This window comes from Nipponia nippon, unplaced genomic scaffold, assembly GCF_047370975.1.
Source record: "Nipponia nippon isolate SJK-2023a ecotype South Korea unplaced genomic scaffold, ASM4737097v1 scaffold_10, whole genome shotgun sequence".
Taxonomy (NCBI): domain Eukaryota; kingdom Metazoa; phylum Chordata; class Aves; order Pelecaniformes; family Threskiornithidae; genus Nipponia; species Nipponia nippon.
In genome coordinates this window covers 12,168,643-12,196,496 of record NW_028262291.1, presented here as the reverse complement: position 1 = coordinate 12,196,496, position 27,854 = coordinate 12,168,643, and the positions used below count along the sequence as shown (strand labels likewise).

The following is a 27,854-nucleotide window of genomic DNA, read 5'->3' as shown; positions in this document are numbered from 1 at the left end:
CAGCTTTATTCACTGTTCACTGAAAAAAAAAAAAAGGCCTTTCAAGATACTTGTTACAAGAAGGAATGCCTGCATTCCCTATTAAATATTTTGATGCTTATTCTCACAGATTTACCAAGGAGTGTTGCTATTAACTGTATTATTCTCAACAACCAGATCCTGAGACTAGCATGGTACTTTTTGTAATTATTATTAGCTATTGAGAGCAGCTTTTATTTATCTTATTCTTCCCCTGCCTTAGTTATGACTCATTTTCTCCTCTCATAAAAAAGTAAGAGTAGTTAAACATTGAATTAAGTTTCTCCCTTTCCTGCTTGAGATGGTTACTATGTATCAAACCACTTCCTTTAGAAAAATACAAGCACATATATGTCCTGTTAATGAGTGCGTGATAGGACAACTAAAACACAAATGTAAAAGTGTGTTTTATCAGCTACAAGTAAACTGTCTGTAACACCAGTTAGCATTGTAATCACTGGGTTTTTGTTACACTTGCTGTAACACGACTGTATTGCTATAAAAAAATTTCATCCCATGATAGTTATGAACAGTAGAAATATTAGTCTGCTAAACAGCAAGAAAACACAGGTATAATTCCCTCCTGGGAAAACAAAACCAACAAAAAATATCTATGCATAAACAAAAACCAAACCAAACAAAAACCAACTAGAAAGCTGTCTTTGCTATAAACTAGCAGTACCTGATTTCTAAAATCCTACTTAATTGTAATTTCTGCCTTTCTCTACTAGTTTGATACACAGACAAATCCTTACACTACTGTTTTACTTTCAGTTACACAAGAGCTTAGATTTGAATGTGCTACAGATTTTGCAGTTCAACCTCAGGCAAAAAAAAAAAAAATCAAAACCAACCAACCACACAAAAAATCTCATACGAACAAGTTCTCAGAAAAGGACTGTCTCAGGAGAAAGGACTTTACTGTAGTGGGATTACATCTGATGCTTTGCAGCACTGTGCTATTAGCAGACTGTTGAACTCTTGTGGTTCTATTTCATTTTGGGTTTCATCATTGGTCTCTGAAAGCCTTCTCTTTTTACTTGTATCAGTCTAATAAAAGATAATTGCTGTAAACTTTTTTTGTAAAAATTGAATAAGTTTGCCTGGCCTTAAGCTTTCATAGAAGCATTACCATTTTTCACTGTGTGTTGCCATAACTTTTTGGTTTTACAAGTCACACCTCAATATGTTTGCAAGCAATTTCATTTATATGTAAACACCTTGAAACGGCCTTTAACTATGTATTATAAAACTGTGGTCAATATCGTTAAGTATTAAGTTATTCACAATTGGTTTTGTCTTGCTTTTTCATACATGCTACCTAAGAGAGGATGGAGTTTACTACATGATCACTCTCTCCCTTCTTCCCCCATTTCCCATCCCTGTATCCTCAAACCTTCTACATACCTTCAAAGACCTTATTGATATAACTGAATCCCTCCATAGCATCCCCCACCAGGCCTAGTCCTCTTTCTCCTGTAGTCTTGGAGAAGAGGAGAAGATACAAATCTACAGTTAGTAAACACCGAGTTCTTCTGAAGCTTATCAGTATTTTTCCAGGTCTTTGTTCCTAGGAGCTAGCCTCTACAAAATGTATGCAGTATGCATTCTGTTTGGTTAATGAAATTAAAGAGCAGTGCGAACACTGCTTTCACACACATCTGATTTTACCTGTGCCACCTTCAAGGTCTTAAGACTCTTCACTTTGTAGCCCAGAAGTCTCTACTTGTCTTTCCTCCATTCAGCCATCACCATTTAGTCCTCAGTAAACAGCCTACCCCAATATATTTGGGGAAAATAATATTGTTTAATAATGTTCTGACTAATGCTCCTTTGATGTCCATTTAAAGTTCCTAGATGTTTGCAAAGACAACTAAAGCTATCTTTTTAATAAAAAAAGTCTTGCAGTCACTCCAGGTGTGACCTTAGAGCTCCATCACATGTTATCTTCAGACAACTAAGCTCACAAAGGAGAAAAATGCTGTACAAAAATAATAAAAATTTACAACGCCCAGCTTTGTTAAGCAGGACTAACATACAGACATGATAACATAGTTCTGAAAATCTTTCTTTTTTTAATATTGACTCATTTCATTTTCTTCACAGCCATTTAGAAGTTTGAAAGATCAGCTCTCACCTGTTTTCTAGAACTGGAACTCATGGGTGCGGCTGCAGATGACAAAAAAGATACATATAAAGGATAGACACAGATGAGACAAAGAAGGGTGAGAAAAAATTACACAAGTTTCTACAGACATTGGATGAGGAGGATCAGCTCCTTCAGATGGAAGTTATGGGAGGAAGAAGGGACCAGAAGTCCTAAAGATGCCTGTTTACATTTCAGCTGGTATTCACAGGTCCCCAGAGGTGCCTTCAGTGTCCTGTGCAGCCTCCATCAATTGCAAATTCATGGCTGTATAGTGCAATACAAGCCTCTCTGCCAGAACTTAATCCATAACTGCTCCACCTTTCTAACCTTCCAGAATGCTGAGATCTGCAATAGTTGATAATTCTCTGGAGGATAACAGCTCAAAAGCAAACCTGTTTGACATCCCAGCTCCTTCTGTACATTCCACATGACATAAGAAAAAGTTTAGAAGAGCTGGGAGAACATCAGATAGCAACACCCATCAAAGCCACCTGCACACTTCCCCTCCTAAATTTGGGCAAGTATTATTGAATTTTCCATATTGTTAAGAACAATGCATTCACGTGGGCTTTTACCATGAAGCAAATATCTGCCCAGTTGTAAGTTGAATAAAATTCTATGCTTGTGCTAAGCACTTGTTGTCCGCTTAACCACAAGACTTGAGACAGGCAGCCACTGCTAACATAATAGTTTAAAAAAAAAAAGGGGGGGGGGGGGCAGGGGAGCAAGCAAACTACCTACATAAGCCAGTAAAATGGCATGCCCCAAACTGGGAGGCATAAATTTTCACTTCAATTGCATTAGCTGGCAGAGAATTGAATGCTCATAATATGCAGTCCTTAAAATTTACCAGGCATGTAATACCCCTAGTATGTATACTTTTTGTTGTTCTTTTGGTAAAGCCTTACCCAGAAACTTTAGTCAAGGAAAAAAAACCGAAACAACAACACATGGACACAAAGGTTAGCAGGCACATCACATGGTATTTTGTAAACCATGAGGCAGCACATGTGTTAGTAGTCATTTGCACACTAATGTCTAACAGTCACATGAGTAGAAATTGCAGAATCAGAAGAGAAGCTAAGGTTATGCCATGCCATTAATGCTTTCACAGGTGCTTCATAACTGAACTGAAAATTCAGTTTCCAAGGTTCATTCTAGAAAAAAAAAAAGACGACACCACCACAGAAAATAACCACCCACAACCAGACAGCCCCCAAACACTTGTGTCCAACTATTTTTGTGCAAACAAACACTTATAAGAACAAAATGAGTATAGCAGATCTCATCTTAGAATGGACCTGAATTTCTAGGCCTTAGATTCTAAAACTCAAGTGCTCAGCTTCCCAAAAACATCAACCACTACAAAACAACAGGGAGCCAATCTCCCAGAACAACAAAATCAGCTCCACCACCCTTCACCACCCCCCTGCACAATGCTTTCCTTCTTCAGGATACTTTTCCTCCCCACCTCCATCACTCATATAATATGAGGTAGGATTTCTCCTCTTTTGCTTGCCCACAAGAAACCAGACTCACCCTCCCATCCCTCTTCAGAAAAGTCAGTCTATGCTACTGCTTCGTTGTCCCCTTCTTCCAAGCTTTCTGCATCTGGGAAACAAAGCCATTTTAAGTAGTATTTCTTAAACCACAGTCAGTCTCATTCCTCAGAGCTGACCTAATATAAGAGAGTAAACATGGTCCAGACAAACAATACAACAGATGCTACTGCTCTGTATATTCCACGCTGCTGGCTCCAGCTTCTTGCCTGGAGAAGCAGCTGCCTGTCGCTTCCTACCCTCCAGCACGGGCATTGGCTTAAAGCCATCCTCATGTAAGAAGTTTCACATTTAGAAAAGAGATTTAACAAACTGGTTAGCATTTCATAAGCATAAAAAGAAGGCGTGACATTTAAACATTCAGCACAGAATTTCATCCACTTCCAGGTGCTTTTTCCCCCTTTCATCTTCTCAATAGTAGGTCTGTATTTTTCAAACAAATACACTGCTTGCAGCACTGCATGTAACATTGTATGCAATAACTCTACAAAGTTGACAAAAGGTTGTGAATATGCTAATAAAAACCTTATTATTTTTGCAGTCATAGCAAGACAACATTGATACTGCAACATGGGGCACCCAGCTTTGTTCATGTATGCATTTAGGTTTCAGGAGCTGCAGTAAGTTGCCCTACAGTCCACAGCGCTTAACTCCCATGTAAGCCCTTTACTCACTCAGACTGTAAAGCATCTTGTATTCCTAATCTTGACTCCAAAATATTGATCCTTTCCATTACACATAATGTTTTGGTTGTTCTGATGTCACACAGAACACATACTGTATAGAACATGCTAAGTGCATTAGCAGAAAATATATACTAAATGAGTTAGCAGCCTTAAGTACAACCTGAGCATGATCCTACCTTCTGCAAAAGTAAGCAGGGTTAGCATTGGCCTTTGAAGGTTTATAGTTTTGAGCTGCCAAGTCAAGACACAGCATACTTGCTGGAGGGTCCTTGAATTGCTGTTCTTTCTGAGTCTTCAAACACAGATATAAGAAAATGCTAGAAAAAACATAACTGGTTTGGCTATCAATAGTCCATAAAAGCCAAGCTTATTGCCACACAACAGGGTAAGGTAGCCATTGCCACTGCTCTAGTTATGCATAAACTACCCAGACATTCAACTGCTACAGAATTTCAGTTGGGGTTTTTTTGGTGATTTTTGTTTGTTTTTTTTTTTTTCTTCTTACAGAATGTCAGGAATAAGAAAAATAATACAACTTTAAAAATAGATTACTTAAATAATATTAACTCCCCAGTTATTCCTCAGTGCTGTACCATCTGCTCAGTACTAAACCTCCATTCGTACTTGCAGTGCTGCAAAAAGCGTTATTAAATATCTGTGAGCTGAGTTACTGGTTAAGAACTTGACTCAAAGAATATAGTAGAATATACAAACCTCAATCAAGCTCAGAAGCCCATTAGGACAGGCATTATACAGAATTAAGTACAGACACACCTTCTCACTTTTGGAAATATATCTATTAATTTACCATTTCTTCTTAAAAAAAAAAAAAAGCTGAATGAATGAAAGAAAGGCAAAAGGCTTGCTTCCTTCCTTTATACGGTTGCTCTGTCTACATTTCACTGGCAAGAGAACCCACAGATAATCCACTGTTACCAGTGTCAGTCTTTACAAAATAAATGGAAAATTCCTACCAATTTTGTTTCCAGATCAGAGGTAGAGCACCCGTGTAAAACTTTTCTTATGAGATATACTGATCTAGTCTGTTTGCTTTTAAAAAGTTTATTGTAGATAGTTAGCTACATGGATTTGGGAAGATGCACTACATACAGTTGCTTCCAGTTCCAGGAATCCAAGAAACATCCAAGAAACATATGTTTGTAAGTGCCCCTACAAGTGTTTATAAGAAATTCCCCTCCCCCATATTTTTTTTTTTTTTTTAAGATTCAGAATAAATTTGGGGAAAGGAAGGATTTTAAATTCACTCTAACTTGTTCCACAATACAAGAAACATTTAAACATCCTTGACAGCAAATCCCACTGATTTTATTTTAAACAAAATTTTTGGAACAAAATTCAAGTTGCCAAAACAAGAGCAGCACCTTGGATGTCATCCTTTTCTGTATAATAATGAACTTAACTCTTCCTTGAAAACTACTAAGGAAACATATGGATAATTTCACAGAGAAGTGTCACAAACCAAAGCCCTACAGAGGAAAGTAAAAATAAACAATATCCTCTTCTCTTCACTCATCCCATTAGAATAGTAACAGAATATAAACTAAGCAAGAGAGCAATTGGTCATCTTCATGGAAAAGTCACCAAAAGAGTTGCAACTAAACTTTACAATATTAAGATAACAGAAAAGATCACAAAGCTCTCCTTATAATTTTTACAAAGCTGAAACAAAGCTTGTCATGTAAAACTAGACAATGATGTGCAATTTTTTTTTTTTTTTTTAAAGATTATACACAATAGAATCTCATTATGCAAGTACAAAACTGCTTGGCAGCCATTTGAGGGCAACGTGCTAGGGTTTGGGGCAGGGAGGAAGGGGAACAGCAAAACACAGGATGTTACATGAAGGATCTGTAGTGCTATGTGCTTGAGTCTAATCAATCAGAGTAACTTTCATCTCAAGGTCATAACTAAAATCATTACTTGTTTTTTGTAGGTATGGTACCTATCTCTGAAAGCACTAGGGATATGCTCCTTTTGCAGTCTACCAGGTATAATACAGCCGCTTTCCCACATTATTTCATGTACCTCAACTCTTTTCAGTTACTGGATGATACAATGCAATTTCTTTTCACCAAGAAATTGCATTTCTTTTCACCAAGAACGCTCCGAACACTCACTGCAAGGAACACTGTCAGCAGGAGTGTTGAATGTGCTATTGGTTACAACGGTGTTCACCACTGTACCTTGGGAGTTAAAAGCAATAATTTAAAAAAAGGCCCTTCATAACTTCCATGTTGTTAAGGTTCAGTCAATCCCTCATCATCGTCCCTGACTGCCTTTTTGAGCTACATATTCTGCATGAGAGATACAAGTTTATAGCAGGGATCCTTCCGACATGAGCACTGCTGGGACTGCCAAGTTGTGAATTTTGTATTGCTTAAAGCCCAGCTATTATACAGTTTCAGTCAGTACTCAGAAAAGACAGTAGTTGTCATTAGCAGCTATCCTAAATTGATTTTTTTCCTTTTCTGTGCCTTGCATTGCCCCAAGTCTTCCACATTGTACATCATTTAAAACTCACTACAGAAGTACTTTCTCACCTCCATGCCATCATCTTCTATCACACTCAACTATCACATTACCTTCACAGATGTTTACGCCTACCTCTGTCCTACAGCTAGTATTACTCATCTGCATGTTTAATATAAAATCTTTATTGAAATAATAGAAAAAAAATTCTCCGCTGATGTTATCTAAACAAAAAATAAAGACATATTCAGCATTTTGAAACTAAGAATATTTCAGATTTTTTTTTAAATTTTTTTTTTTTAAATAATATACTAATTGGGAATACATTTTCTGACTTTATATTATTCCTACATGACAAACATTCCATCCGTCAAAGACAAAAGCTTCTTATCAGTGATCAAAATATGTTGTCTACTTGTTTGGATCTGTCTCCAACTTTTAACAGTGGCACAAAGAGCAGTCGTGTACTGCTTCAAGAAGCAGAGATACTGGGAAGCACAGTGCTGATATGCAAACTGGGCCCACCCAAGCTGTGCAGGCCTTGAAGCAGTGTAACTACACTTATAAAACTTCATATAATCCCTGCCAAAGTTCTGATCCCAACTGAAATACATACCATACCCAAGCTCTGCTGGGTACTGATAACAGAACAGTTTTGGCCTAGCCTGCATCCACCTAAGGTCCCTGCAGCACTTTCTAGCCTTCACTGAATTCCAGCAACTGGTATTTCCTCTTGCGAGGATATATACACAGCAACATTCAAAAATGCATGTGGCTCATGTGGCCATTTGCCTGAGCTAGTTTAAACTAATTTGTCTGGACAGTTGCCAGGAATCTAAAGTGCCAATTTAACTAAATCCCACTGCTTATGTTAAAGGGGTAGCTAGCCATCTGAGAAGAGCTAGAATTTTAGCCAAACAGCTTTCAAACCTAGTTGATTTAATTGAGAGGGGAAAGTGCTTTTAAGATGCCAACAATCTCTCTATGAGTTGTTCCAGTTTGCCATCGATAGGAGTAGGCAAACATTTGTGTTACTTATAATAGTGACTTAACAATACTCTTAGTATTCACTTTTCTAGGAGCAGATGTTCTCCTCTATAGCAGTTCTATTTTATATGTAGAATCACAACTATTTTGTCTGAATAAACATTGTAACTAATAGTTTGTCAAAAGACTGACAACTAGACACTGAGAGGTAACAACATTGCTTCTCAGACTGAAGACAGTAGTAAAATATTTGTCTTAAAGCCAATTATACAAATTATTAGTGCATCTAAATGGTTTAAGTAAACGTCAGAAGTGCTTTTATGTGACATGAGCGTCAGTAAACTCCCTAACATAGCATTGTGTTTAGTATTTTATAATAGACATTTGTTCCACAGCTCAAAAGTCTGCAATTTTGTCTCAAATACACTCTTGAAAAGCATTGCAGAATTGGATAAACTAAAGGAAAATGCTGTATCCTACAAAATTCAACAGTTTATCATTTTAGCCATTAACATTTTAGCTAATATAAGCAAGCAGATTGAAAAAAGGAACTGGAATTAATTCAAGTAATGATGATAGGCTAGGACTGTGTTTGTATTAAAAAAAGAAAAATTTTCCTTAATAAAAACTTACAGATTTGGAGAAGCCTCTAATTTCTATAAATCTGCCCACAAATTCAATACAGCACATCTTGAAAAAGAAGTTTTTAAACATAAGTGCAATATTCACTTTTGTAAATTCTTCCTGTCACCATTTATCTCAGCTCTCCAACAAAGGTGTAGAAAAAAAAAACAACATATTATTGAGTAGCAAATACTATAGAAACTATACTTAAAACCAACAAAAAACCCCAAACAAAAATAAGACATTGCTTCAACAGAAGCTACATAGATATAACCATTCTGGTCAATCTTGCCTTGCAGAAGTAACGGACAAGATATTTGTAGGACTAATTTTTTTTTCAGATGCTTGCCTATTACTATTAAAGTTGATGAGAACACATAAGGGCAATTGTTAAAAAATACTGTTTCCTGACATTGTAAACAAAAGTGGCTAAACATTTTTTCTAGTATTATTCAGACAAAATAACTACACTTCAGCACGGGGCATGCTTTGGATCCAGTCTTACAACTGGATAGAAGAGTGGTTTGGAGCAAAAACTAACCTGATTGCAGGTTGTTAGAGAATACCCAACAATGTAGACACATTACCACGACCATATTGATTGTATCTAACTTTGAATTTGGATCTCTGAGACAGGGATTGACCCGATGACCTTCAGAGATCCCTTTCTTTGTAAATTATTCTGTGATTCTATGAAGGAAAACTGAAAACACATGGCAACACTTTTTTCCCCAATTTCAATTCATTATTATTCTATTTATACCTCAATACTGCCCTCTGCTGATGTTTATACTGCTTGATTATTCGCACAGAAAAATTACAAGGCTGTGTTATGTGAATGTTTTAACACTTTTCCTGTGAATGAAGGAAGGAAATAAAGAATGTTCTTGTTCTCTAATATTCTAATCAGTACAGCAGGCTGAATCTCTAGGTTTACGGCAGAGAACATAAGTGATCAATACCTTTACCAGGTCAGTTTGGAAAGTGTGTATGTATATTTAAGGTCAAAGTAGATTTCTTCTCCCTCATACCATAGAAGTTTAGGATACTTCACAGCAGCCTTCAGAGCTACAGAACAATCCTATCCAGAGCACATAAAAAGCTCCAAAGAGAACTATTGGCCTTCCTCGCAACAATAATAGCAAGTCCATGCAGGTAACTTGAAGAAGGAGATTAAGAAGGATATGACAGAGAAACCTCCCAAACCTGGAAGATCAGAGTGATTAGAAGAATTAGCAGCCATTCATCTCCAGCTGCCTGAGCTATAGTTTTACATATACAAAACTGTGCAAGTGATAGAGAACTTAGTAAGCTTGTTATAAACTTTAGTAAAAAAAGGATTTTGGTGTAATTTATTGTCATTAACTCTTGGCAGGTTCTACTTTGGGGGGCAGCACCAAAAATGCTTTTAAGACACAGTTAAAATGGACATAAAACCAAAACAACACAACACACAATAGAAAGCCAGCTTCTTCAAACGCTTGTCAGGATCGTGACTGGCTATTTTAGAAGTTTCTCAGTTGTATGAGAATTAAATTTTATTAAATCTGCTATAAAGTTTGCCAAAGGAAGTCAAAGTTTTCCCTTCAAAATTTTCAGTCTACTTAAATTTAATTTCTAAACAAAATTATTCTTTTCTCCAATGCTTACACTAATGTCCAATCTTTGAAGTCTTCTGCAGAAGTGTTTTGTCTTATTTTAGACATATCGTTGCTAAATTTGTGCATGAGTTTGTTTCTTCTTTTGTATTCCTACAGTCTCAATGGCCAGTAAGAGATCCTACTAAACTGACTGTATTCCCTAGGTAGAGTAATAATAGTCTATTAGAAATCACGATGATTGAACTTTCCTGAGGGGAAGTAATACAGGTATTTTTATATTAGAGTTAAGATATTAGGAGAAATGTTTGCAGAAGTGACATTACCAATCACATGTATATGAATTCAAAGGATTCACGGTTTTCACATCTCCTATGATAGTACATAAAAGCCCTTCATAAAGCAGCATCTGTTTACAAAGAACCAACTAGACGGCTCCATTTACATGCCCATGGTAAGATACAAATTACCCTAAAGAAAGGTAAAAAGACATCTTTTTCTATCTACGCTGAATGGGACATAACAGCATTAAACAACAGCAAGGAAAATTCAGTCTAAACTTTCTGAAAAACTTTAACACCAAAGTTAAGCTATGAAACTGATCACCACAAGGGTTGAAGGGTTTCCCTCACTACAGTTTCAGACAGATTAATATCGGTACTGTATTCTTTGTGTACAGCTTCTGCACAAAATGGCACAGCTAAATTAAGATTACATTAGAAAACACAACCACCCTTGGCACTGTTGAGAAAGGACTCAATATTAGAAGTACCTCTGACTAAAAAAGTGAGAATCCGATGCATACATACCTGTTCTTCCAGACTTGAGTCACATAGCTGTCAAATGTACTACATCTACCAATTTTACCTATGTGAGTTGCCTAGTTTGTTGCTTCAGTTGTGTTACATTTGATTAACACATAGGATTTATGCCTGAACAATATTTCATTATTAACTAGTTAAAAGTGTTTCTCTTAGAAGTTTTGTGGTTTCAGCACATTACAAATTACCATACATACACCTTGAAATTGCAAAATAATCCACTGAGGTGCAAATGGGAGCCCCTCTTTACCCAGTGAAATAATAATCAGGAGTGACTTGTGAAAGTTGCACCTTCCTTCATTTAAATGATCTGATCTCTATGCATGCATAGTCACTTGACTGATATAAACTTTTACTCATACTTGCAGAGGCAACATAGTTCTGGGAGTTTCTTCACTGGCTTCTGAATCAACAGAATTCTTGACTAAGTTCCAGCAGCAGCTCTATTAGTGGTGATGTGCAAGCTGGAAAGAACATGACTTTACATCCCAGGCTGAGCTTGCAGACAGAAATACAGTTTTATTTATAAACATACTGCATCATGGATGGCAATTCCAGCAGCAGAGGACTACAAGACACTAACAGTACCACTACTGCCCTTTGGCAAATGAAATTAGCTCTGAACTCCAGGCAGACATCCATATACAGCTTACTGAGAGAGGCCAGTTTCATTCCTCACACTGTTCAGTCTTACTCACTTTGAGGATGATAGATACTGTTGTACTAATATGCAAACCCAAGAATTTCCAGGCAGTTTGCAACACACTATTTTGAGCCTGGTAGATTGCTACTGCTGTTGTCTGTAGCCTAAACTCCATTAATAACATGGGTTGAGAATATTAAGTCCAATATCTCCCTGTAAACCACCCTGACATATCAGGGAATATTGATTTTAAAAGATGCCTTGAGAAGGGGGAAAGGAATGCCTGAAAACTTACAACTGCACATTATTTTTCTTTCTAAATTCCATTAACTGCTTCTGGAAAGTTACAGTTAACAGGTACTTGTTCAGTTAAATTACTTTTCAATGGATATCCATTGCTGCTCACACAGCAGCGTTATCCACTTATCACACGGCTTTTGAAGTTGAGCAAGAAAGCAGAGCAACACATGGAAATAGGTTCCAAATTATCTAGTGAACCAGTGCCTAGAATACCTCCTCACATCTTAAAATAACATTTGCTTCTGGCTGATAACAGTTACTGGTTCTCTTCCAATCTGAGGCCTTAATTCAAGAAGATAGCTAGGCATACGCTAGTCAAGTTAAGAATCAATGTCTCTACTTGCATGGATCAAGTTAATTGTAAACTTAAGTTACATGTTGATAGGAGGTATGAAAACAGTCAAGTATGGCATCCATCCACATTACTTCTCAAATAACTGAACAAAATGTCCCTGGCCTTCTAAGAAAAATGTGGAAATAAACACATCAAGTGCTAGACAGGAACACAGAACAGACATTTCTCAAATAAATTAATAGCTAGACACACATTGTGCTATTACACTGGAGTTTTAAAGTAATCTATGTTTTTCATCCACAATGTAAGATGACTGATAAAAAATAAAGTGTTTTCATTATTAATAGTAAGATGCATGTTAAGACATTATATAGAATCATTGACATAAAGGCCAAGTTTTAAAAGTTCACTTTTTCCTCTTGGGATGAAATAAAATTACAGAAAATATATCTACTTCACAATTAGTAATTAGATCCAGTAGAATAATAGTTCCCATCTTAAGGGGAAAAAGATTAAAATTACTATTTTTTTTTCCCCAGGACCCAAAATTATTTGCGTGCCCAACAAAAATTAATGACTTCTTTTTAAAAAGTAAGAAAGAGATGTTAATGAAACATTAGAGATGGGGGGCAGAGGAGGAGGGGGCCATGAAGTTATATGAAAATACACTGGTGAGAACATAAAGTAAACCTTAATAAAGTCCCAACATCTCTGACAATTAATGCTGTGGTTAGGAGTAAATACTGTTTAATCTGTAGCTATGTATTCCAGCAGTGTTTCTACTAAGGTCAACGGAAACATCCGTGAAATATAAGTTCAGGGATATATAAATAGACAGAAGAGCTAGGTTACTTACAGTTTATTATTTTAAATGTACACATAATGTATTATATAGTATATAATAAAATATATGATACATTAAATATAATGTACACATGCGTGTAAGGAAGGGGTAATATATATCTGTGTGTGTGTACATATACTTTATTTCAAAATGCAAATATTTCTATATTTTGACATTCCTCATTAAAAAAATTGATCTTAAAAGGTTGTGGAATAAGCTTTTAATAGCTTTAAATGTTTACTCAGACAAGTATTAAAAAGACAGGTGTCAAAAAATCAACACAGGACCCAAACTTCCAAGCTTGGGTCTCTTGTTTACACCTTAAACTTTACATATTCAGAACATCTACACAGGCAGGAACCCCAAAGCATTTATGAATTAAAATATAAATCATACCCAGTTTCTGCAACATCCATGACATTCAACCTTCTCCTCATGCAGACTTGGGATTTTGCTCTCCATGTTTTCAAGCACATTAAAAATAGGCTTTAAGTTTTGAGAAGACTTCTGTGTGCTGCAAAAGAGATTTATATAAACTTTTAATTTATTTTTTTTTCTCCAAAACTAGATCAGGGGCTATTTGCAGTCACAGGCTATTGAAGAGATCTTTCAGATTTCATTTGGCAGGATAGAGCTCTGCCCACAAAAAGTAACGGCATTGATCTATTTAAACATTGTCACTTTAATTGCTTAAACAAAAGTGGAAAGGGTTCTGTAGAAGAAAAAAAAAGGAGGAGACATAGAAGAAAAGTAAATCATCAGAGACGAGACTATGGAGGTTAGAGACATGAAAATTAATTGCTTTTTCTATTTCATTTCTATGTATAGAAGTCAGTATATAGTTTACATTATAAATCACATTAACGAAAAGGACATTGAAAACAATGAGCCACCCCTAGGAAAAAGAGAAAGATTTGTTGACATATTCCCAAAAGCTTTCTTCATCTTCAGGCTGATTCTCAGGCTTCATCCTTCCTGAGAATTTCAGCACAAGTGTTCATTGTTATTTTTGGAACTGACTTGTACACTCAAGTACTTGCTTGTATAATGTTTTCCCTTCCTTAAACTTTCTGTTGAAAATCTGGTCTTTAGAAAGCATGCACAGATTTCAGAATGAAAAGAATTGTTTTAACAGTGATAGAAAGCAAGGAGGAGATATTTTAAATAAGATGTAGTCCCTCCACTGCTTTCATAACGTTTTCAAAAGTACAATTGTAGTAGAAGACAACATTGATTTCTATACCTTTTCCGTAGTCTTTTCTTATCTTTGATTTTCAGTACACAAATCACATCCCACTCAATATGGAGAGCATATTTTAAGCATTTTATGAAAAATAACTGTCATTATTAAATGTCATTATTTTATGTCAAAGTACCTGTCAAAAAATATTATATGAAAAAAAAAATTATCAAAAAGACTTGATAATTTTTATCAGAAAGGATGATGGAGATACTAGGTCTCAATGTTCTTGGATTAACTACTAATATCTCTGTTAAAACACTAGGCAATTTTGATCTCTGTGTTGAGCAATTTCATTTCAAAGAACATGGTATCAAAACTCAGGAGTCCTCCTGGAAGAAAGCTTTGGCAAAGAATAATCAGTGTAGTCTCCATCTCAAACTTTTTTTTTTTTCTTTTTAGAACTTTTGCTCTGTTCAAGTGCAAGCTTTTGTAAAACTATTTTAAAAAGAGATAGAACACAGAATGACAAAATTACTGAAGTTCATCTTAAGTAAGTTTGGAAAAAAACTCATCTCTCTCTTGGTGTAAATCTGATAAAAATCTTAAAGACACTAACTCTTCCTAGCAAACCATCTATACTAGAAATCAGTAAGACTTTTATTCTTTACATTTCAGCACTGCAATTTCATCTGATACCTCTACAGTATAATCCTCCCTTGTCCTATTAATTGTTGACATGCATTTTAAAACTGTAATGCTATTGCATAATCCCTGAAAAAGCCTTCACCATGAAGGCGGGGGGGGGGGGGGGGGGAGGGCGGAAGAAATCTGCCTTTGCTAAGTAGCTCTTTGAATATGAGGTGTTAATCATTCAAATAAAATTTATCATGGGGCAATTAGGTGTTTATCAATCACAGCTTCCTGGAACAAGCAAACATATTTTTGACATGTTGGAACATACAAAGACGAGAGGAAAAAAAGATGACTCCAATAGGGAAATGCAAGGCTGTAACTATAAAAAACACTAAACTCCACTGTATAAGCCCAAACCTTCTGTAAACAGAATGCTGGATAGTGACTCTCAAAATTAATCACTCTTTTTGTTGGCTGAAGGTGGCAGTAATGATACTGTTCTTACAAAACATTTAATTGGCAGTTTCATATTTAGAACCTCCGTGAATTTTTAAAGCATTAAAAAGTTAACTTTATAGAATTGCATTTGTACTGCTAACTTTTTATGGCACTCTTCATCTTCCATTGGCCCCACAAAGGACAGAAGGAAAACCTCCTGCAGCCTACAGCTGCCTCTCTAGAGTTTTCCAAGAGAAATTCTGCAAAGCAAAGCAAAACTAAGACTGCCCTGTTTCTGTGATTTTTTTTTTTTAAACTATACTTTCATACCTACTAATCAAAGCTAAATGCGATACACAGACAGTAGAAGGCTATCAGTGCAAAAACTACCAGGAAAAAAAAAATCATCCTTTGAAAATTAACCATGAACTGTACCAGGGTCAGAGCAGGTTCCGCATCCACAGAAAAATAAACAGAAACACTTCCCTACATCCCACAGGAAGAAGGACACTGAAAAGAAGTGCAGCCATAGTCTCAGCTCCACAATACTCCTGAGTACAGAGATGTTACATTTTATGCAACCCAAGCAAACTACAACCAATGGTATAGTAAAGAGAAGTAGACCTGTACAAAGCTGAAATACTTGGCATACTAGTGCTGGGTAGGAGGATCTGCAGGGTAACAGTTTTAAGTCTTACAGAATATACTAGAGTATTTAGACCAAGTCTAGAGTTACACCATTTTTTGTGAAGTTATTTGCACCTTTCAGGTCTGCAGGGCACAAGTGAAGTTTTTAATGATAGGTACTGATGTTAGAAATTAAAATCCAAGTTACTTTGCTGTTAGTGTTTCCGATACTAGGAATTCAAATAAGCACATGGTTAATAGAAATGAAAGTGCTAATAAAGGCTAGCAACCAGTTAATTTACAAACAGAGATTGGAAAGAAGTCAGTAGTACAGTTAAGTATGAAGTATAAGCATCTCAGGGTTTCATACCTTAAACACAAAAGCATTCTCTCTCTATCTTCAAATACACAACTTGCTTGGAAAACACAAACTATCACAGACACACTTTAAAACTTTTGCTTGCAAAACAAGCCTTTAGATTTAGGTATTTAACTCAATAGGACATAATTAGACTTATCACATAAGTAAGGCAAATACAATCATTTGAAGAAGTGTGAACGACAACAAAAAAGTTACTAATCCTGACAGCATAAAATAATACAGTTTTTAGTAGCTATAAAAAGTGTTTCTTTGTCTGTAAAATACTACATCTTCAAGTAAAGCATTAACATAAAGTAGTGAAGACCATCCATTCTTACAGCTCTGTCTTGCTACATTTCACACTGCTTTAATAAAAGAAAAAGAGCTAGTTTTGTAGGAAAAGAATACCTGTAATGTTGCTCAATGTACATTTTACAAAGCCTGCTTCAGCATTCTTTATCAGCAGGACAGAAATTCCTAACTCCTTACTATAGCAAGTTTGAGATGCACAGCTAATTCAGTGGCCTCTAGAGCTAGCACAACATTGAACTATTTAATAAAACAACTGATATACTTATAACTCCATCTTTAGCACTTTCTAAAGCAAATTTAGAAAACAAACAAACACACAAATACCCCAGCATTTTACTAAAACCAGCATTTTACTAAATCTCCTTACTATCTCTTCAAGACAGATACACCGTATCAAGGCCTTAAGTGCATTAATGAACTTTAATGGCCCTGACCAACCCCACATGGTGCATCCTGACACACCCCTGCCTACAGCCCAGGAGCCCTATTTAAGCTCAGCCCAGGACCCACAGTTCTGGCCTGAGTTACACTGCAGAAGTGTTGGTCCCTAGGTCAGTCATAGCTAGATCCCTACCTAGCCATAGATACTACCCTGATCTGGACCTTTGCCTGAGGACTGATTTCTACCTTGATCTTGTCTGGTCAAAAGGACCTGCATGGCAATCACTACGCTGTGTTAGACCCTACCTCACTAACTGGCACTTCCAGCTTGACCTCAGACCTGTCTCATCACTGTGGACTTGCCTAATGTCTGCCCTGCTCAGGTACTCCGGGCTGGGCCTCACTGGCAAAGCCCCTGCCCTGCTCTTCAAACCACCTATGTAGTTATCTCTTTCTTCTTTTCACTGTTCAGAATGCGAGAGTCAACAAGTGACTATTGGAGTGATGGCTCACACTGTTAGAATAGAATTAATTTGTACTCTGAAGATTTCTAAAACCATACCTATCTTTACTCTAAAAAAACCCTGAAGAAAAAAGTTAGTTATTCTAACAATCAAAAGTAAAGAAACTTTGCTACTAAAATACCCTGCTCTGACCAGCCAACTGTTCTAAATGGAGGCCTATTTATTTAAGCATACACACCTCAAACATAAATGGTAATTTGCTTGCAAAGAGAGTGGTCAGGTAGGTAGAGGCCTTTTTATTATGTTATTAAAGTAGCTTAGTTAAGCTTAATTTTCATTCCTGAAAAAGGCTTATAATTATATGCAGTAATGAAGTTTTTAAATATTATTTGTCATTGCCTATATAATATATCACAAGTGGGAGTTCAGTTTGCTATAGATTACTTTCTATTTATATCAGTATTTTTGATATTGATAACAATCCAAGTTTAAAAGTAGTAATTTAAATTTTCATAATAAAAAATGTTGATAAAATAAAAAAAGACAGCAAGAGGAAACAAGTATCTTTTCTTGAAATGTTCCTAAGCACTCAGAAAGTAAAAAAAAAGTTCTTTTCACTAGAACAATATTTTATACATTAAAGAAGTTCTACATACCTGATAGTGATTTATTGTTATCAGTGTATATGGAAAAAAGGAGTCTTCCTGCTTCAAACAATATAAAAGTCAATAGTTTGCATAGTTACCTTTTCAGTCCAAATTGCTTCAACGTTAATGAAAATACCTAAAAAGCTGTTTCTTTGTGAAAAATCAGCCTATAAATCAGAAAAGTAGGCTTAGGAACTCTATTAATTAGCATCTTGCTCTGCATAACATTGGTTTGGGCATGTTTTTAAAGAAAAAAAGCCCCCACTCTCTCACTCCTATTAATTTTAGTGTTACTCTGCTTTGCTGCCACATGCAAAAGTTTCCCTACAAAAGGTGTTTATGGCACATACCTACTCAAAGACCTATATGAGTAGGAGAAATGCTAGTTACATTTCATTGGACCAGGTAACTCAGTTTAGAATAGTTAGTGCATAAATAAAAATCAAAAGTTGAGATTCAAGATGTTAAGTAATTAAAAATACTACTTGCTTTGGCTTCAGAGAACAGGTGACACTGCAGGTAAGCTAGTCATTACTACTATAATATATACTATTATAGTAATTCACAATTTTTAAAATCAGATTTAGTAGTTTAATGCTTTATAGTTGTGACTACCAGTTCTGTCAGAATTCTGTATTCTGTGGATTGTTAGCCATAGGACAAAATGAAGTTTGCTTTAGGGTTTAATAGCCTGTGTAAGTAATATGTCACAATTTTTTTTTTTTAATCTTCTTAGTAGAAATGTTCCAGAGGATCTTTTAGTCTTACTACCCTTTTATTTTCCTTGGTACAGCTGCAAAAATAACCAAGATTGGTCATATGTTACTATGCATGTGGTGTTTTATCCAAATACATCAGTGCATCTGCCACTGTAATTGGAAAAAACAATTTAGGTACCCAATTCTGTAATTTCTTCTTTACTTATGCACCTCCATGTGGCTGAATGCCTCACACAAACCAAGTTCCAGGATCAGCGCCTAGGTTCAGGATTCAGCATTTTATCAGATTCAGTATTTGTAATTAAAAACTCTTAGATAATTCAAAAATAGTTGGCCAAGCTGTGGCTAAAAAAATTGTAAATAGGTATTAACAATGTTACACCACCTAAGCTAGTCAGATAATATGTATTTGGATTTACACATTATTTGCTTTTCCACAGAGACAGGAAAAATCCACACATTTTAATGCATTTCGTTGGAAATCTTTAGTGATTTTAAAATGATATGAGGGGAGGCATAGCCTGAGGGATTCGTGGTCTCAAGACCACAGAGCAACCAGGTGCAAACCTGTTCAATTTATCAGTCTGTGCATGTATAAACACACAGCATTATCTCTTGGTATTCTATGTTTATATTTCCATAGGTAAGTACCTGATATATACGTATAAATTAGCAGGACTAATACCTGTCTGCAAGTCCCCAGCAAGCCCTCACTCTGTCCTGAGGAGACTGCTCACGTTTTAAAAGGCCACCACACGGAAGACCGCTGCGAGCAGCCGCACGGGAGGTCACACAGCGTAACACGTAGCGCTCCAGCCTGGGGTGGGGACGGGGCGGACTGCCCTGGCCGCCCGCCCAGCTCCCGGCCCCAGGGCCCCGGCCCGCCGGCGCCTCGCCGCTCGCTGAGGGGCGCCCGCGAGGCCACTGTTACCGCAGCAACAGGGCCGCGCGTGCTCAGCCTACAAGCCCGCCCTTCTCCTCACGCACGAGCGCGAGGCGGCCCTCTAGGAGCGTCCTTCGCTGCGATTGGCTCATTGCGCCTCGGGGGCGGAGCCAGCCCGCCTCCCCCGCCCTTTGCCCGAGCACGTCCGGGTCAGTCGGTGTTTGTGAGGGGAAGTGCGCGCGGGGCGGCCGTTGCGAGCGGGCGACTCAGCGGCTCAGCCGACGGCGGTGTCGCTATCGCCACCATGTCGCGGGGGTCTATTGAGATCCCTCTCCGGGACACCGATGAGGCGAGTCGGGGACTGGGAGGTGGCGGCGCGGCCTGGTCCCGGGGAGGGGGAAGGAAGGGATACGCTACGTAATGCGTGCCGGGGCGCGGGGGTTTGTCGCTTCCTCTCGTAGTTTTGTCCCGGGCTCGAGGGGGAGTGTCGCTCCCTTCCTTGAGCGGAATGAGCTGCTGGGGTTGCAGGTGTATCGCTTTGGGGAAAGAAACCCAGACTCGCCTTCCCCGGTGCCCCTTCGTGCACGGTGTCTGCCCTCTGCTAGCTGTAACCTCCCTGTCCTTGCCAAGTGGCTTGCTGGTGAAGGAGAGCCGCTGGGAACAGTCAGGCAGTCTGTCCCCGCGTCCTTCGGTACCACACGTCTGTGAAGAAGGGGCAGCCTCTTCTCCCCCAATATATGCTTCAAGCATATGCAACCCTCAGGAGTTAAGACCCTGTTGGGAACAGTACCTAATCTTTAGTTTGTGCTTGTGTACCATGGCCTTGTCCAGCTGAAAACTCTCCGTAGTTCATTAGACACTGATTTTTCTGACTCCACTGATTTGTAAACAGCATGCAAGTTCCTAAGTCAACATATAGATACAGGTAGGGCAGTTGGTCCACTTTGTGAAATTATTTCAGTGTGAGTTTAGAAATTTATTTAACTTTTTTTTTTTTTAAGGTAGGCTGTTACAAGCCAAAGTTAAAAATATTTAAGAGAAGTATTTGGAAATTTACAGGGTATTATAAAGTTTGAAGTTGAATTATTCCATGGCAGATACTAAATTAATACTTTAGGTAAATGAGGTATGGAAACATACTGCTTATAGGTTCAAAAAAGCTTTTTGTGAACATAGGTGTCTATACTCTTAACAGATTTCCATACAACTGCCGTTGTGTTTTTAAGTCTCACAAAGGTACTTTGCTCTCTGTAGGTTACATGTTGGAGGGCTTTCTTCTCTGTGACAGAAACTTCTGTCTGAGATGTCAACAGGAATAGTTGATCTTGGTGTTGCTGTTGAAGTTATGGCTAGGACTACTTGGATCCTGAAGTTCTGAATTAATCACTAAGGATTGCTATAAAATACATTTTTTTTTTAACTGCCTTTTTTTACTTCCATATTTATTTGCTGTGTTGGTAGTATCTGTTTCTCATTAATAACTATTTCAGTTTGTAGATGAGGGTTGCCCAAATTTAAAAACATTGTTATCTGTCAGACAGGAGGTACTGTGCAAGACAAACTCAAACTAAAGATAACACTAGTAGCAGAAATATATCTGCTGATGCTCTCATAAGTTTTGCATAATCAAAACTAGAAGTCCCTATAAGCTGGTTTGCTCTAATCCAGTCTTTGGAGAAAGAGTCCCTGCATTGGTAATCAGGGTACAACCTGGGTACAACAGCTGCAGCTCTTCCTTGCTGTAAAATTAAATCGTAATGTAGATGACTAATATTAAAGGCAGCATGACTGAGTAGCAAGTGAACTAACAGGCAGTTAAATTGTGTTCCCAAACATCCCACCATGGGAATATCTGTTCCTTTTTCCTCATTTTCCATATCAGATCAACATAGCAAAATAGTACTTGCAAAATAATATGTGCGTGGTGAAAAGTTGTTGATGTCATTTGTTCATGATGGCTATGGTTGTTAATATTCAGAAAATTAGTCTCTTCTTTGTAATGTTTGCCACTTCAATAGTTTCTTAATTTTCTTGGGCATAAAGATCACTTACAAAATTTCAGGGCTCTGAGGTATTGATTCTCTGACACCTGATTACTTTGAAGATTTTGACTGTATCCTAGATCTTTGTATTACCTGTAGGAGAAGTTTTAGAAATTCAGCACTGTGAAGTCAAGTTGATTATTAGCTGAACTGTAAAAATTCTGAGCTTGAAGTCTGTGGTGAAAGAAGTTGAATTAGCATCTCTGTTTATTCTCCTTGACTAGTATCCCAAACATTGTGCTGTCTTTTCTCTAATATTTATGAGACACCATCACTTTTGTCTTGTACAGAATAAAATACATCATCACTTCTTTCTTTGTCCATAACCTGGTTTAAACACAAAAAATTATTTATGTTTTGTGCTCTGAAATGTCCAGCTTGCTTTGAGCTCAGTGGTAGATAACATTGTTAATGCTTTGTGAAAAGAAAATTTTTATTGTTTGTTTCTAGGTTATTGAGCTTGACTTCGATCAGTTACCTGAAGGTGATGAAGTTATAAGTATACTGAAACAGGAACACACTCAACTGCACATATGGATTGCCTTAGCGGTTCGTATATATACAAGTTGTATATTTAAATACTGTATTCAGATAATCACATAATAATTGCCACTTCCTTACTTTTATGACTGGGGATAACTAAATTCTGAACAGGAACTTAATTGGGTTATTCAGTTACTGATTCTAGGCCAGATATTTCTGATTTGACATATGCGTATTAAGATTTTAACTTCATCTTTTTTTCATGACACAATGCTGCTTGAGGCCTGCTTTCTAAGGTTTTTTTTTTTTCTCAATTCATAGTTTTTCTGTTTTGTGCCTTTGATTATGCAATTCATAAAAAAGGAGGGGACAGTATCTATCCTATGGAAAATATGGTGAAATGTGCAAAAATTCAAAGAAGTTCAGAGGAAAAACAGTTGATTCTTCACTTACAAATAGCTGTAAGACTTGTATTTTAACGTAAAAATACTAAGTTGGGATGATGATAGAAAAATATTTGGTGATATTGGAATGCCTTTGTCTAATTATTCCTACATTTATCCCTATGTTCTGGGAAAAGAATCTGTGCGACACCTAAAGTATCAACTTGATATGTTACTTACTGGGGTAGTATTGTCTGTTAAAACTGTATGTTTTATAGCTGGAATACTACAAGCAAGGGAAAACAGAAGACTTTGTGAAGCTGTTGGAAGCTGCACGCATAGATGGTAACTTGGACTATAGAGACCATGAAAAAGATCAGATGACATGTCTGGATACTCTGGCAGCATACTATGTACAGCAGGCTCGAAAGGAGAAGAACAAAGATAACAAGAAGGAGCTCATTACACAAGCTACCTTGTTGTATACTATGGCTGACAAAATTATCATGTATGATCAGGTAAAAACAAAATCTGTTTAAAAATCCATATTTGTAAATTATTTAGTGATTCTTGGGGTTTTTTTTTAGTTTACTTTCAACATATGTTTCCTGTGTGAATTCAAAAAGTGATTCTAAAGAAAACAAGTATTGTTTCACTAAAAGGGAAGATAGAAACTGCTGAGGCTTTAAAGCCTGTTAGTGTAGTACATGTAAGTAAAACTTGTAAGTATCTGAAATGTGTGCGGTGCCACCAGGAATAATTATCTCTAGCTTGGGGCACCTGGTAGTTCCATGTCAGTCAACTTTTGGGCGTTGGGAAGGAAGGATTGGTTGTTACTCTCTTTCTTGATAATATGTGAACTTTAGATGTGGATGATAAAGACCCTTTTTAATTTTTTTCGTCCTGATGTAAGAGAAATAAATAAATCATAGAAAGCATTATAGCATAGCCAGTTAATCTTTCAAGTAGTCTGATCTTCATATTTTACAAAGATAAATGTATGTAGCGGAACTTTTTTTCCTTACCTAGAATCACTTGTTGGGAAGAGCCTGCTTTTGTCTGCTTGAAGGTGATAAGATGGACCAAGCTGATGCGCAATTCCATTTTGTGCTCAACCAGTCTCCAAATAATATTCCTGCCCTTCTCGGTATGAGTTTATGGGTATTTGTGTAAAAACCTGGTCTCTCCAGTTGAGTTTTGGAATGAATTATGAGCTTAAGAAGAGGGTGCGTATGTGAGTAGAGAGAAAGAATGGGATACAGAAGTGTGCGCTTTTGACCAGAAATGCATGACAGAGATCACTTTAAACTTGGGAAGTATATGTAGGTGGAAAAGCTAGGAAAAAGTATAATGCTAGCTAGCATCTTGAGAGACCCGTGGGCATACATCCAGTCCAACTACTTATATTTCCCTGATTATGCCAATGAAGCTGCATACTCTGTCAAAGGTGAAGATACCAGTAGTGAGGGGTCAGTGGGCTGTAACACTTGTATTTTAATTTGTTCACTAATTAGTCTTAGCAAGCATCTTTCCTCTGGACCAGGGAAGAATTAAGTTTCTGCAGAAAACCATGAAAATGTAAATTTAATGTGTTCCCGTGTTTCATTTTCTTTCATACACTTGACGTCGTTAAAGATAGTAAAAGTTGTAGTTGTCTGAATTTTCTGCGAGTTTTTAATTGTAACTTTTGAAAATCGGCACAGCACAAGTTTACCAAATAATACCTATGAGCTTCTGATTTGTAACTGCTTTGTTTGTATGTCTGATTTATTTGTAACTGGTATGTTATAACAGGTAAAGCATGCATTTCTTTCAACAAGAAAGATTATAGAGGCGCCCTTGCCTACTACAAGAAAGCATTGCGTACCAATCCAGGTTGCCCAGGTAAGACAGAAAGTATTTGCTAGTGGAAGTATTTGCTGTGCTTGCAGACTAATTCAAGTCTTCCTAATTCAAATACCTAAGGGCTTCTTTGTGAACTCTATCTGTCAAAAAAACTCCATCCCTCATTATAGAGTTCAGGTGTTTCTTGACATGAAGTGTTCCTTAATTGTTAGAGATGGAAATTGTGTTTAGGAAAATACTTTTCATTTTTTCTAATTATTACCTTTTAAAAAGCTATTAGAAAATGAGAAGTTGCGTGTAAGAGAAGTTAAAATTGTATGGGGAGGAACTGTTCCAATACTGTTGCAGAACCTGTCTGTGAGCTTTTGGAATACGGGTTAAGAAAATGATGTATTAGCATTAATAATGAAACAAGACCTGAAAAGTAAAATTCTACCTATAATGCAGAATGTGAGGTTTTCCTGGTGGTGTTTGATTTTTCTTAATGGAAAAATCTGGGAAAGCTATCATTAACAGCTGTAAAAGCGATACATGTGATTTAGAGATACTAGTTCAGGGTATTTGCATTAGGATCATAAATACTCTAAAGTCTCTTGAGAGATGTGGTATACTTTGCCATAACCTATCTGAAAAAGAATTTATGACAAAGTTGATGTGTATTCTGTAGTCTGGTTTAGCATAAGAATCATTGCTGCAAAAATGGATTTAGAAATGCAAGCCTTGCTTTTAAACAAACATCTTTCTTTCACTCCCCTTTTTCACACACATGTAGATTTGAAATTGCTGTGTATAAATGTCTCTGTATTCCTAGTTGACAGGCAGTCTGAAAGGGCAATATGATGTGAATTCTCTGTATTAGCTCATTTGTACATGATCATGGAAGTTAGAGGCTGATGAACAACATTTTGTTACCAGTGAATCAGTGGAACAGTTGAGGAGAAACGTCTAGCTAACTTATTTATTTGTCTGTGTTTTCTGAAGGCCTACTAGTCTCAGGTGAACTTACGCTGCCTAAGAAATTTCCAGCCCTTTCATCTGGTGATTTCTTAATGCCTTTCTCTATTATTTTTTAATACATTTCTGTAAAAGTAATTTGTTATTTCTTTAGTATCAGAGTCTTTTGGAGATACAGACCAAAGTTCTGGGATGTATAAAGAAATAAAGTCTTACTAATCTGTTCAAGTTAGTTTTGCTGCCAAGTGTGAGAGGCCGCCTTTAAAAACAGCAAATAGTTAGATGGCTTAGAGGTTTTAAAGAAATATTAAAAGTACTGCTTTCATGTTAATTGATGTCCAGAATGTAAAAAAATTCATGAAGTTGAAATTTTGGGATTCTGAATGGTGTCATCTTGTTCTGTAGCTGAGGTTCGATTAGGTATGGGCCACTGCTTCGTGAAACTGAACAAGTTGGAAAAAGCTCGCTTAGCGTTCAGCAGGGCTCTGGAGCTAAATTCAAAATGCGTAGGGGCTTTGGTTGGACTGGCTGTTCTAGAACTCAATAATAAAGAGGTGAGTCTGACTTAACAAGAATCCATATGCAGTTTACTTTCTTCTTGTCTGAAAAAGCAAATGTTTTATCCTTTGAAATGTAGTCCAGTTTTTAATAAGGGGTAATAACTTTTGTGGTTAAATCATTTTAGGTCTGTGTCACTATTGAATGATGTTATAGATATGTACTTGTGATGTGAGCAGCACATTCTGAATAACTTTCTTCTATTGCTAAAAGTCTTCGAGGTGTTAAGTACAGCAAAACAGTGCTACGTTAACTATTTTAATTAAAATAATAAAAATCTGTGGCGAGATGTGTGAATGCATGTCCAATCATTTAAAAAAACCCAAAAGCACTGAATTCAAAATCTGACTTTAATGAGCAGTAATTATGTATAATAGCCAGCCTTACTTAGTCATTTGTGACTCTGTGAAGGTTAACTAAATCCATTTGTAGTCAGGATGCTCTGAAAGTCCTCAAATACTTGGAGACCTCACTTGCAATGGCAGATCTATTCCAGAGCATCAGGAATTTTTTTTTAAAGAGCATCATGCTAACAGGAAGGTCAAGGTAAAAGACATAGTCCCAGGAGATTAGTCCTGGGCTTTAAGGAACATAAGCTTTCAAACAAGTGTTGAAGTTGTATTCAGGCTACCTTGGCACGCATGCCACACAGTAAATCAAAGAGTAGGCAGGAACAAATTTTAATTAGGCTGATGAAACTACAATAAAGTGGTGATCCTACCTCTCTAGATGTTGTATCACTAGAAAAATATGTATGCTCATACAGCTTAATTGGGATCATGAGATCTAAGATAGTTAATCCATGCTGAGGAAGTTATCAGTGGAGGATGAGACCTTTAAGTGTTTAAGAAAAAAAATTCTTACATAATTGTATGTTGCTAAAATTTAGTGTTATGTTACGTTATCTGTAGAACACATAGTTCCCTAGAAAGATCTTTTGTTGGCACAGAATGTCTGAAAATGACTTTGTTTTGCTACGTCATGGGAAAAAAATAACTGGTAAGACTTCCATGAAGAATTCCAAAAAGTGTGGGCACGGGAGTTTTCTTTCCTAAAACTACAGAGGCAACCAAAAATATTCTAAAGTCAAATTTTAGTAAATAATTCCATTGGCAAGAACCTAATGAAACCTGGTATTTTTCTTTTTTTTTCCTTAAGGTCTTTTGACTAAAGTCAAAGGATGAGCCCACTCACCCTAAGCTTCAAAAAGCTGTGATTAAAAGCTGACCCACTCAAATATGTTGTTTGTTCTTTGTAAGAAATGTATCATCTGTGCTTTACTTCAAACTGTTTCCACAACTTGTACTGCAAAGTTAGTGTAACATCGAAGAGTTGACATGGGGGAGGGAGAACACTTTCTCTGGGGAAAAGATTCTCTCTGAGCTGCAAACTACTAATTGACACCTTTCCTGTGCTTAGATATTTCTAACGTTTCTCCCTGCTTGAAGATGTTATGATGTCAAACCAGGATTGAGATTACACTGTGTTCTTGTTGAGGTCTGTCTTATCTCTGGTTTTCTTTAATGAAAGTGCTTAGGAGCTTTGAGACCTCTAACCGTCTATTGGATTTGACTGAAACTGGACATGAGACTCAAATTATTGGAGAACTCAGACATATACATAGTGTGATTATAAAACCTCTTTGCCTTTGAAAATTAAACCAAGAATGATTCAATATCTCCTAATCAAGGTATATTGTTATATTAGGTTTGGGAAGATAGTGCCTTTTTAAACTGAAATTATGTTTTTTAGCTGACTGTTGGACTTCTTTTTATGTCTCAACCTCAATCTCAACCTAATCTGTTCAATAAGATAGCTTTCTGCTGATAATAACTGCAAAGTAAAGCACAGTTGTTACATGATAACATTTTTGGTGTTTCTGTTCAGAAATACAGATTTAAGTTGACATGCTTGTGATGTAAATCTC

At 36.8% G+C, this 27,854-nt stretch overlaps 2 protein-coding genes across 12 annotated transcripts in view; one reads left to right on the top strand and one right to left on the bottom strand.

Annotated features, from left to right (window-relative positions):
• Positions 1-19,731, bottom strand: part of IRAG1 (inositol 1,4,5-triphosphate receptor associated 1) — a 126,251-nt gene extending 106,520 nt beyond the window's left edge. For 5 of the 6 annotated variants that reach the window (XM_087744887.1, XM_087744950.1, XM_087744879.1 and 2 more), the window contains exons 1-2: positions 19,465-19,731; positions 13,411-13,528 (exon numbers count right to left, since the gene is read on the bottom strand). The gene's annotated coding sequence lies outside the window, so the exon portion shown is untranslated. The remainder of the gene's footprint in view (positions 1-13,410; positions 13,529-19,464) is intronic. The other variant, XM_087744916.1, reaches the window with a different exon arrangement.
• Positions 19,732-19,852: 121 nt separating this feature from the next.
• The window catches only part of CTR9 (CTR9 component of Paf1/RNA polymerase II complex), a 28,131-nt gene continuing 20,129 nt past the window's right edge, over positions 19,853-27,854 (top strand). For 5 of the 6 annotated variants that reach the window (XR_015701532.1, XR_015701531.1, XR_015701524.1 and 2 more), the window contains exons 1-6: positions 19,853-20,011; positions 22,155-22,253; positions 22,849-23,088; positions 23,600-23,717; positions 24,365-24,454; positions 25,775-25,923. Coding sequence is in view for 2 of the 6 variants with exons in the window: in XM_087744828.1 (XP_087600954.1) it covers positions 19,967-20,011; positions 22,155-22,253; positions 22,849-23,088; positions 23,600-23,717; positions 24,365-24,454; positions 25,775-25,923 (741 nt within the window). In the remaining 4 variants the exon portion in view is untranslated. Of the gene's footprint in view, positions 20,012-22,154; positions 22,254-22,848; positions 23,089-23,599; positions 23,718-24,364; positions 24,455-25,774; positions 25,924-27,854 lie in introns of those variants that run through there. The other variant, XM_087744851.1, reaches the window with a different exon arrangement.